This window comes from Trichoderma reesei, assembly GCF_000167675.1.
Source record: "Trichoderma reesei QM6a unplaced genomic scaffold TRIREscaffold_7, whole genome shotgun sequence".
Taxonomy (NCBI): domain Eukaryota; kingdom Fungi; phylum Ascomycota; class Sordariomycetes; order Hypocreales; family Hypocreaceae; genus Trichoderma; species Trichoderma reesei.
The window spans coordinates 300,562-311,750 of record NW_006711154.1 but is presented as its reverse complement, the minus strand read 5'-3'; the positions used below and the strand labels follow the sequence as shown (position 1 = coordinate 311,750).

At 55.1% G+C, this 11,189-nt stretch overlaps 4 protein-coding genes across 4 annotated transcripts; 2 read left to right on the top strand and 2 right to left on the bottom strand.

Annotated features, from left to right (window-relative positions):
- Positions 1 to 1,919: 1,919 nt before the first annotated feature.
- TRIREDRAFT_106306 (uncharacterized protein) lies at positions 1,920 to 2,669 on the top strand (the record flags this gene model as incomplete). The annotated part of the gene is made up of 3 exons (XM_006964601.1): positions 1,920 to 1,946; positions 2,058 to 2,419; positions 2,615 to 2,669. 3 exons carry the CDS (start codon positions 1,920 to 1,922, stop codon positions 2,667 to 2,669), a joined length of 444 nt encoding a protein of 147 aa, XP_006964663.1.
- Positions 2,670 to 5,599: 2,930 nt separating this feature from the next.
- Positions 5,600 to 6,967, top strand: TRIREDRAFT_60450 (uncharacterized protein; the record flags this gene model as incomplete). Its single annotated transcript, XM_006964600.1, has 3 exons — positions 5,600 to 5,642; positions 5,752 to 5,857; positions 5,956 to 6,967. The coding sequence occupies 3 exons, from the start codon at positions 5,600 to 5,602 to the stop codon at positions 6,965 to 6,967; spliced, it is 1,161 nt and encodes a 386-aa protein (XP_006964662.1).
- A 359-nt stretch (positions 6,968 to 7,326) lies between these two features.
- TRIREDRAFT_60222 (uncharacterized protein) lies at positions 7,327 to 8,203 on the bottom strand (the record flags this gene model as incomplete). Its single annotated transcript, XM_006964413.1, has 2 exons — positions 7,327 to 7,904; positions 7,966 to 8,203. Coding segments are annotated over 2 exons (816 nt in total), but the record flags the coding sequence as incomplete, so codon positions are not given.
- Positions 8,204 to 8,689: 486 nt separating this feature from the next.
- On the bottom strand, positions 8,690 to 10,291 carry TRIREDRAFT_60136 (uncharacterized protein; the record flags this gene model as incomplete). The annotated part of the gene is made up of 1 exon (XM_006964412.1): positions 8,690 to 10,291. A coding segment is annotated over one exon (1,602 nt), but the record flags the coding sequence as incomplete, so codon positions are not given.
- Positions 10,292 to 11,189: the final 898 nt, after the last annotated feature.

Genomic DNA, 11,189 nt, shown 5'->3' with positions numbered 1-11,189 from the left:
GTTTGCCGCCCTTTAGGCTCAATTGCCCCGGTGGCAAAGCGCTGGAGCTGGCCTAGACGAGTACCGGTACTTCCCAGTAGCTCCAGGCCTGCTCCGGCCGCTGCAGCGCTAGCAGCGGGACTGAGGCAGCGCGCACAGGCGGGCCAGGAGGCCACTGGAGGCGCTGGAGCAACCCGACCATTGGGTGCCGGACAGGCGCTGGCTTCAGGTGACCGTGGCCCCTAAACCGGCGTCGACGGGCCTAATTGGGTCTTGCGTGCATGTGGATCACAACTGGCAGACGGGCAATCGAAGCACGATCCACAATCGACGACAGGCGGGAAATGAGACAAGGGAGGGTTGGGTGAGAGGCCGGGAAATGATGGCATTTTGGGTGGTGGCAGGGTTATTTTTGGGTCATGTTTGCTTTCCATTCCTTTCTTGATCTGTTCTGCGTTCGAGGGCTGTTTTTGAATGTAGCTCTTGTTGAAGATAGGTAGGTAGGTAGGGTCATGATAAGTACATGTACCCTGATGCGGTCCAATAGCTTCACGTTAGTGAAACATTCATTGGATGAGGTGTCCCATTCATCAACCTAATTACCATAGCCTGGGTATATCATACTGTACATAAGCTAAGTCGCAATGCGATGCCTCCTGGGAACAACCGAGGCCACTCACCAGACGATGTCAAAGTCGCATCTGCTAGCACACAAGTAGCGCATTGATCATGGCTCCCGTAGCCCCCCCGTACCCTTACCGATTCCGTACCGAACGCCTCACGTGGTGACTGCCGATGGTTTCAGATTGCACACGATGCCACGCTCATGGATTAGGTACCTAGGTAGAGTGAGTACTGATTTGATACAGACATCATCGACGTATCCAAGCACAATGTGAATCCTGCAACAATCTCGAGAAAGGCACGGTAAAGAGACCTCAGACTCTCGTTATGGTAGGTACCTAGTGGAGAAGAAGCACCTGGATCCCTGCGACAGCTGGAAGTCGTCCCTAAAGGCCTCCAATGTCCGACGTGTACAGTCAGCCTCATATTGATTTCTATCATCGCCGTATCTGTCCGCCTGTCCGGGTACACCTACCTCACATGTAGTCGATGCCATCTAGGTAGAGATTGGTACCGGGCAGCTGGAGTGAATCTTCAACAAAGGGCAACTTACGTAATCCAGCATTCGACTTACAGCATCCATCATCCTTTCGTCCCATCCCTCCAACCACCACCAACTGGTTCCAACGCCCCCAAAGTCCACACCATCCCGCCCGTCAGCCACCCCCCGAAGCCAAACCAAACTCTCGAAAACTATCTTATAGCAACCATGCCAGAAACTACGGTATCTAGGTTACCCAGTGGTGGCCAGTCCCTGCAAGCATTTCGATAGCTATGTACTGTACGTTCTACAATCACAATCCGAAGGTTCAGGTTCTTTAGCGCCTCCGGGGTACGTACGTACGTAATGTAGCCTGCCAGGTGCCAGGCGCAGGTGCCTTTCACGTTGTGGCTGTACCTGGGCACTCAGTGCGGAAATAAGCCTCCAGGCTCTATTCCACTTCCGTCGCACTCCAAATGTCGCTCTCAGCCGTCATCGACTTCAACTTCGACTTCGAATCCTTCGACTGCTGCCATCGTGCCCCGAACAAGGACCCTTTCAGCTGCCAGGTGTTTGCCAAGGGGTCCTCGCGCAAGGGAACACAACCATAGGCGCATCCTGTTTGTCAGTCTACTTTGACTTCTGTTTCCATGGCCGGGAATCCGCCATATCCTCAAGTCGCCAGCATCGCATCCACGAGCACGCCGGAGTCGTGCAGCCGGCACCACTAAATCGCATGCATCACCACCTCGAACCGCCAAAGAAGACGCCGAAATCCGAACAAATAGAGCCCAGACCAAATCCAAGATCAAAAGAGACCACATAAAATCCCAAGATGGGTGACACACTAGCTGGCATCAAGGTAAGAACCTTTGATCAGAACTCAAGAAGAAAAAAATATATACAAAAGAACAAGAGACACGACAGCGCATAACATCCCAAGGACCAATGAAGTAGCATTAACACGCAAAAGACGCTCGTCATCCCCGCCGTCATCTCCCTCATCCTCTTCCTCGTCCTCACCTTCGTCGTCGTCCCCGTCTGGCGCCGCTACCGCAGCCGCTACAGCCAGTACCTCCCCCTCGACGCAATCTCCGAGCACACCACCTCCCTGCGCTACCGCATCACCGGCCGCCTCCTGCGCATCGCCAGCCTCCCCTTTACATGGCGCCGCGACAGGCAGGTCGCCTCGGGCACGGCCGGCGGCGGCGGGCTCTCGGACCGCGATCTCGAGGAGGGCGAGGAGCTCGAGGACATTGACGACGACATCGCCCAGGTGCTCGAGGCCATTGCCCGGTCCCGGCGGCCGGATCACACGAGGCGGCTCAGTCGGGAGTAAGTCTCCTGCTTTTGTTTTTCTTTGGGTGCAAGGACCTTTTTTTTCCTGTTATGGAGGGTGGACATGCCAAGTGTTGCTCTGTGATACTTTCGTCAGGGGCTAATTCTGTACCAAGGTTAGAGGAAGGGTTTATAGACGACAGCAGCAGCGATTCAGATTCGGGTTGAGGCGAGATACCAATTGGAAATTAGACAACAAGGCGTGAAAGATAATCAGAAGCGAAGCATACCGTTGTATCACATCTAGACTTACTAGCGTTCCCAGCGCCAGGTGGCTTTGCTTCAACAAATACTACAGAAGCACTTCTCAGCGGAAAGTCAGGCTGTTTATATGCCTCTCTGCATATGGCTGTCTATACGTGCATCTCGAAGGAGTGCTACTCACTACTTATCCCACCTATTCCGTAGCCATCAATGCTTTATCATCGCAGCAGGATAACGGCAGCCCTCCTCACGATGTGCCTGGTCCTCCGAGCCATCTCGGCCTCAAGACAAGGCAACGAAGCTGGTTAATGGCCTCTGATTCTCGTACTTCCTACCGTATGCTATAGACAAATACAGTGCCATCTACTGGCTGCGAGCAGTGGATTCATGAAAACGCTGAGTGTCCGTCAGGTGAGAGAAGTTGAAAGCAAAATTTCCGCTCTTCAGACACGCTGGCTGTCACCAAACGCCAGTCTGTTGGTCCCAGCCAAACGCTGTATGGCTGATGATAGGTAGGTAGGTATGCTGGAAATATGATAGACCAAGATGAACAGAAGATGTAATGCAGCCCCCCCAAGCCGCTACTGTCTCCTCCAGCGCTGACAAAGTTCCCAGATCCAAAGAATGTGCTGCCATCGAAGCCGAGCAGGGTTCCAACAATAAGTTATGTTAAGTAATGTGCACCCGTGTCTGTTGCCTGCTTTCACCAGAAAGTCGTCCCTTGCGGGCTGATTCCCCAGGCATCCGCCCACCTGTCAAGCCACCAGCTTATTTGCCTACTCTTCCAGTATCTCATGGCATGCTGTCTTTGCTGCTCTACAGCCCGCTGCACTTTCTCAGAAACAGGGGAGACCAGCGTGTCACGCAATCTCCAACGCAGGCCTCGTTTCCCTTCCTTTTCGCCTTCCGGTTGCGTCGACATTGGCGCCGATGGCCTTTCAGCCCTGGTTAAGAACGAAAGGATCTGGATACACCGCTTGCCTCGTTCGCTTTCGCAGAACTCATAGTCCCACGGGATCGTCATCTCAGGGTCATTGTGCAATCGTGTCGGCCTTTGCCATACGGGGAGGGTAGGGTGGCCGCACTTGTGAAGGAGAGAGATGCACCCGCGAGGACATCGAAGTAGATGGTGGTTGCAGAACGCGGAATACATCCAGCTGTACAGACAGCGATGCCTAAAGAAATGTCCACAGGGGAGATATGCCTTGCGCTCCTCAAAGATGTGGTCTCGACTCGGGTGCGGCTTCTGGTACGTGTCATTTGTTCCGCATAGACTGCAGGTATCTGAGTCTAGGTCAGTCGCCTTTTCTCCCCTGGGCAGGTAGGGCAATGCTGGATTTTGGGCGGACGCAAATAATGACGCAGCAGCCAGACGTTCTGAAGCTCGGTTAGGTAGCGAAAAGAGCAGCATATCTTGAATTAGCGAGAGTTGGTCCTCCTGGAGAGACATAGTGGCATCCTTGACCACCCCTCTTTGCTCGTTGCGTACCACCATACGTGCTTGTGATGATGCTTCAGGTGTCGCCCATGAGGTATCATGTGGCCCATCGTCCGAAAAGTCGTCAACCTCACTGACTCCAACGAAAGGGTTCTTCACAGACGCAATCGACGAGGCTCCATCGAAAGGGCCCAATCTATTGACCATGTCGTCGTCCGCTCTCACAAGAATAGCAGATGCAGGAACCCTGTGATAGTTCAGAGGAATAGGATCATCTATCGGCGGTGGACCCTCGTCAAGGATGTGCTCAGGAGGTATTCCAAGAGCCACGCCAGGCGGAGTTCCTTCGGGGCCGAACTCTAGCTCGGATTCGATGGTGAGGAGGGACGGGCTCCAGGCACGGTCACGCTTTGCAAACGGGTGAGTGTAGCTCATCAGAGGCGGTAGATCGGGCGTGGTGGCCTGTGAAGTGGTCTGCGTGATGGTGTGCGTGACGGTGATGCTGCTGCTGCTGCTGCTGCCAAAGCTTTTGCTTTGCCGTTCATGTGTCCTACTCATCAATACCCACGGAGGTCGACATGTTGTCTTGATGGTCTCCATGATGACTGCTTTCCAGTTCCGGATCCCCATGGCTGCTTTTCTGCGGTGCTGGCTGGAACAAACGACTGCGTGAGAACGCCCATAGCGAAGGCGGCGATGGAGCGGTAAGGAGAGGCGGCTTGTGAGATGTAGTAGATGATTTGTTAATTGATTCTGGAATGAGGGCTTTGCTTGGCCCGTCATTGGGGTTATACGGATGATTTGCTGACGACTGTGTTTGGAGATGCAGCGTTCTGTGTCTGGCTACAGGTACCTACCTACTGAAAAGGCTCTTATCTAGCTGTTGCCTTGGAGAAAGTTCAAGATGACTCAGTTCAGAGTTGCGACTTCTTCAGCTTTCACTGCGTCATCTACTACCCAAAGGAAAAGGGGCATGTTCGACTTGGTTTTACCTGCCAGAAGCAAACCACTCCCACCAGTCGACCACCTTTTTTTGGCTGATGGACCACCAGGAAGGCGCTTGCCGTGTATCAAACTATGGCGTTTGTCGATCAAATTATGCCACATACAGCATATAGAGATGGATAGTTCTAGTTCTAATGATGATGGACATGGCATATAACATCAATATCAAGTTCCATAAGCGCACGATGCGCCCGTCTTACAAGGAGAATCAAACCCATCTCAGGAATCCCCAGCTATGGTTGCAACACGTTTGAATGACGCAAATGCAACATTAGGTATTCCCCAGTCATACTTCTCTTGATATATTTCTCGAGAAAAAGAAGGGTTCAAGTCATTTGATGTCATCTCTGTGTTGCTGTGCACTGTGCACATCCAGCGGCTGTTTGGCGTCCTGCGACCTGTACCTGTACCTGTACCTGTTCGGAACTCATTCCGCCCGCTAAGAAACTGGACCTCTGAAACTCCATCCAAACGACCATCATCGTGAACTTGTTCATCTTCACGAGCTACACTCACGAACATAATCCACAATGAGATTCCACAGCGATCTGAAAAACATTCGCACCTTTGCCAGTGAGTAGTGCAGCACTACGTTCTTCATTGCATGCAACCTCTTTCTTCACTGCTACGCTTCCCACTCGTCATACAAGAACATGTTGCTAACCAGCCTCATTCTCGCCAGAGCTCACTGCCGCATTCTCCTCCTTGGAGAAGCTGGTATGGCTGCGTCTAAGCGATGAAACGGCGCACTTTACCGTCGTGCCGGACACAGGATCCCAAATCTGGTCGTAAGACGTCCCATTCGATCTCCTCCCTCTCACTCGCCATCATCAGATCGTTAGTGAACATGTCCACCAACCTCATATCTCATCTCCATCTCACACAGAACACTGCCAATGGACTTCCTCTTTGAAAACTGCACCATCCAGTCCGCCGAGCCCGGCAACACAATCAATCTCGAGCTCTCCCTCCAGCCCCTCCACCGCGCCCTCAAGTCCGCCCAGAACAGCATCTCCGCCTCCCTGCGCCTCACCAAGAAGAAGGGCGTCCCCGTCCTCTCCATGACAATCACAACCACCACCTCCCGGCCCTCCCACGCAAACGCCCACGCGCCCCCGCGGCCCTCCCACGACGACCCCTTTGGCTTCGACGACGATCACGACGACAGAACCCACCTCGAGACGTCCCTGCGCAGGGAGCACGAAAAGATCATCACCCAGGACATCCCCATCCGCGTCCTGCACCCAGACACCGTCGCCTCCACCGTCCAGCCCGCCCTGCAGGAGCCCGACGTCCACATCCAGCTCCCGCCCCTCCTCCAGCTAAAGTCCATCTCGGACCGCTTCACCAGGCTCGCCCTCGCCTCCGGCAGCTCTAGCAGCAGCAGCAAGTCTCCCCGCCTCGAGATCAGCGCCAACATGCACGGCGGCCTGCGCGTCCGCATCACCACCGAGACCGCCGACATCTCCAGCGCCTGGACCGATCTCGACAACCCGGAGCTCGATCCCGCCCAGCTCAGGGTCCCCATCGAGGAGCACCCTAGTACCAAGTTCCGCGATCGCGGGCCCGACGCCTGGGCTTCGGTTTACGTCGATGGCAAGGACTGGAGCAGAGTCCTGAGTGCTGGAAGGCTGGAGGGGAGGGTCATTGCGTGCTTCTGCCATAACCATTCATTGGTGCTGTATGTGTATATACCACATTATGATGATGCGGGCGGCGATGATGCAGTCCTCACGGTAAGTGTGCAACCTTCCTCTGCCTGCACCATGTTCTGGACTGGACCAAGCTCACCCAGCCATAGTATCATGTACAAGCCTACAGTGCCTAAAATTTACAGCGAGTTCATCCATAGACGACGTCACGCCGGTTATGGATTAGATGGGAGCTCAGCGGCGTAAGGGAGCACAACCACAAGGGAACATTCTAATGCTCTATTCATGTTTTTTATGTCAACTCGTTCAAGATATCCAAGTTGCTATTGTGTGCCTAGTCATGTGTATCTGCATCAGTCATCCGCTCGTTCCATCATGTCACCTCCATATTCCAAAACTTCATCGAAGGGAAAGAAAAAAACACAAGGTCCCCCAGCCAGGAATTACTACAGTACCATGACTTCCAGTCCTATCATACAATGCTGCCATTGGCTCTTTGTAAGAAAACAAGTAATCGATCTCCATGGAGGACAAGGGAGAGGGTAGGGAAAAGAAAAAGAAAACAGGGTGGAAAACGCCAAACATTCTATGAAGCAGCAAGTGCTTCATTTTGCCATGACGTCCACATAACGCCCAGCCTTCCGAGCCTTCTTTTGCCCAGGCTTACGGGGTCCGGCGCTGAGCAGGTCATCGATGCTGCTCGCGTTGCTCATGCTCGTGGTAGGTCTGCTGGAAGGCTTGCTATCGCTACTCGCGCCAGACATGGACCGCAGCATTGGCGGCGCACTGAGGCTCTCCTGCGACGTGGCTCTGTTGAGCACCGGTGGCGGAGCAAGAGTGCCAAAGCTTGAAGAGGACGGCGGAAGGCTGGATCGACCCGCTGCGGGAGGCGGCGTGAACTGCCTAAGCGGAGGCGTCCCGCCGACGGATCGGGGACTGGCCTTGGGCGGCGGAGGAGTGGCCGCCTTTGCTTCCACCTGCTCGGCTCCGGGCTTCTTGTTGACCCATCGCTTGAGCTCGGGGTCGTAGACGAAACTGCTCGCCTCGCCAAGCTTAGCCTTGATGGGTTTGCCTGGAGACGATGCCTCGCCAGGGCTTGCAGCTTCTTTCTTGCCGCCTCCAAACCAGCTAGTAAAGCCCCATCCCTTTTTGTTGGATTGCGCGGTTTCGGCAGCACGTTTGGCTATTGACAAATTAGCACATGTGAGTCCCATAGAGGTGTTTGAACGACAAGAGCCACTTACCATCTTCTTCTGCGGCTTTACGGAACAACTCCTGGTTCTCACGATCCTTTTCTGCCTTGGACTTTTCTTTGGCTTGTGGGGCGGGGAAGTCGTCATCGTCGTCATCCATGAAGCTCTTCTTTTTGGGCTTGGGCTCATCATCGTCAGCCTCGGCGGATGGCTCCGCGTCAGGCTCATATGAAGGCGGTTCATATCCATAAGGCTGATAAGAGGGAGGTTCGTAACCGCCACCTGATGAAGCCCCAGCTACGCCCTCGTTTGTTACTCCGGACTCCGACGCATCGGTAGTAGTTGATGGAGGTTCATATCCATAGGAGATAGGCTGATATCCTTGCGTGGAAGAACCCGTGGTAGACTCTGCAGGAGCGGGCAGCGAGGAGGCCGAATCCTGAGTCCCGTAGGGCTGGTATCCGCCGTAAGAAGCACTCCTTTCATCTTTAAGGATAGGGGTCATTGGCTGGAAGCTGAGGCCAGAGGATGCAAATCCGTTGCCGTGAGCAGGCGGCGAGCCAGCCATAGAAGAGGAAGCTCCGTACGTGCCAGGAGTATACTCGTTCGAGCTTCGCCCAGGCTGAGAGAATGATGACACCTGCGGGGACTCGGCTCCGTATGACGGCTGAGAATTGACAGGAGCGTATCGCGACAGTGCTGAGGAGAGAGCGGATGTTGCAGCGGGAGCACCAGCCCCTGGGTAGCTGGGCGAGCTGATGCCCAATGTGTCAAAGTTAGAAACAGAGGGAGAGCGGCTCATAGACGGGGTTCCGATACGGGCAAATGGGCCGGTTTCCTCGGTCGGCGTGGCAGTGGCATTCTCGGATTCCTCTCCGGCAACAAATTTGTTGAATCTGTTCCACATGCTGTCCGACACCTTGTTCATGCTGGGTTTAGACATCCACGAGGATGACTCCTCTTTCGGTGCCTGTTTCAAGCGAACCATAAAGTCATCGACGGCCGCCTCCAGCAGTGGGTGGTGATAGGGCGACCTCTTCGTCTGAGAGGATATTGCTGAAAGGATGGCATCGCAATATTGCAGAGCTCTGTCCCGGTAGCCATATTCAGCCAACGTCATGGCATGGTGAAGCTTGTAAGCTGCGAGATGAGGGGCGCCAGCGACCGCCGAGGGGATGCCCGAGAGCGTAAGACCGTACTCGTACACCTCGCTGAGCTGCAGAGCTTCCGTGTCCTTTGCAATCTGGTGCGCGTTCTGGCGATGGTCTGACCCCAGCAGAACAAAATCAACGTTGGGGTCATCGAAGCCGCCGAAGACGGATATTTGTCTGCTGAACAGGAAGCAGATGTGGGCGGCTTCGGCCCTGCCGTAGCTGGATAGCAACTTGCCCAGGGCGTTGAGGCCGCGGATGTCATCAGCACTTCTGTTGCTTAAAACAAGCGTCAGCGTCTCCCTCCACTTATCCAGCCCTTCCATGGCGTCCTTGGTGGGCTCAGAAGACGACCCGGTCGAGACCAGTCGCATGCCAGCACGAGCATGCACCGGAACGAGCTCATCGACACAATCGTCATAGTTGCCGGACAGGATCTTGTACAGAGCGGCAAGAGACTCGTTGTTCTGGCCGGGATGGTTGACCTCCTTGCGAACAAACTCCTGCGCAACACGCTTATACAGGTCGGGCGAAACTGTATGGGAGATAAGCATGGCGTGTCCCCACAAACGCTTGTCGACTGCCGTCCAGACGGCGGTTTCGCGGTCACCCTTGAGCAGATGACGGCGAATCTGCTCCATGGTAGCGGCATCGGCTCCATCGGCCTGCATCGAGGTCACCGCAGTGCCAGTGATACCGATGGTTGGATCCACCGGAAACAGGGCGTCATTCTCCGCAGTTGGGGTGACGGTTCCTGGGGAGAGAACATCTCGCACAGCCTTCTCCGCTGCAGGGTTGCCTTCTAGCACACCATCATATTCGACAAAGACTCGAAGGATCTTCCACAGCAGGAGACGTTCAATCGTCCGTTTTGCTTCGTGCGAAAGCTGCGGGTGGAAAGACACTTCTGGAAGTTCTTTCTCCAGGCTTTCGATACCAGCACTGAGCCAGGAGAGTACCTCTTTCTTCTTCGACTTGCCCTTGAGCGGACCGGGGAACTTGGCCAGGCGGTCCTGCAGGGATTCAATGTCCTTGATGTTTCGGACCTTGACTTCTCCGGGAGCTCGCAACATGGATGGTGTCGTTTGGTTCATGACATATCTCGGGATGCTCTTTGGGAATGAAGTGACTACTACGCCGCCAACTCCCCAGGAGATGATGGGGACACCTTGCCATCTCTGAAGGGGGTCATGCTCTCGTCCATCAGTGGGAGCAACCATGTTCATGGGCAAGAATTGGGATCGAGAGTGAGTAGAAGGAGCATATGTCGTCCTAGCGGCAGGAGGGGACACGGGTGTATGAGACGAAGAAGGCCGTCGGGCGGGCTCCAAGGGTTTCGGGTTGTACTGACTACCTCGGGTAGCTCCAGGGGATTGCGTCTGAGCCCGCGGGGGCGGGACGAAGCCCGGCTGGATTGAAGGGACACCGCTGGGTATGTATCCAGAACCCGGCCGTTTAGGGGGCGATAAGGTAGCCTGAGCGGAAAGGGTAGGCAATGCTGGAGGCGGAGGAGAGCGAGTGGCGTTCAGTCGCGGAGCACCGGAAGACTGATCTTCCTCCTCTTCAACCTCGCGTGTGGGTGGGAGTGAAGGAACACGGTTCAGCCTTGGTTCGTACGAGGAGCTAGCTCGTCGTTCAGTGTGAACTGCTTCTCCGTTGACGCCATGGGGCTTGTCGCTGCTGATCTCGAAATGGGCCAGCGGACTAGAGGTTCGCGGAAGGTGAGGCAAGACCGCTTGAGTTGGCGTTGCTGACACGGCCGGAGCGTACGCATTTGTAGGATGGGAGGCGGCCGGTGCTGGAGAGTAACGGCCAGCCGGTGGCGGCGCACTCTGGCTGCCAGCGCCTTGGGGAGGGGGAGGAGCCGGGGAGTATCTGGATACGTTGGCAGCTGGTGAAGGCAGAGGGGCGTTTGGCGATTGAAGAGGCGCATAAGGGCTGGCTCGCTCAGGAGCGACGAGATTCGGCCTGGCAGCCGGAGTTGTAGCAGCGGGCGGAATCTGGCTTGCCATAGGAGGGCTCAGGGGAGACGGTCCATGAGGGGAGGTTGCAAGAGCATATGGATTAGGAGAGATGGCCCTAACGCTTTGTCTCGAGATCGATCGCGACCGAGGCGCAGCCGGT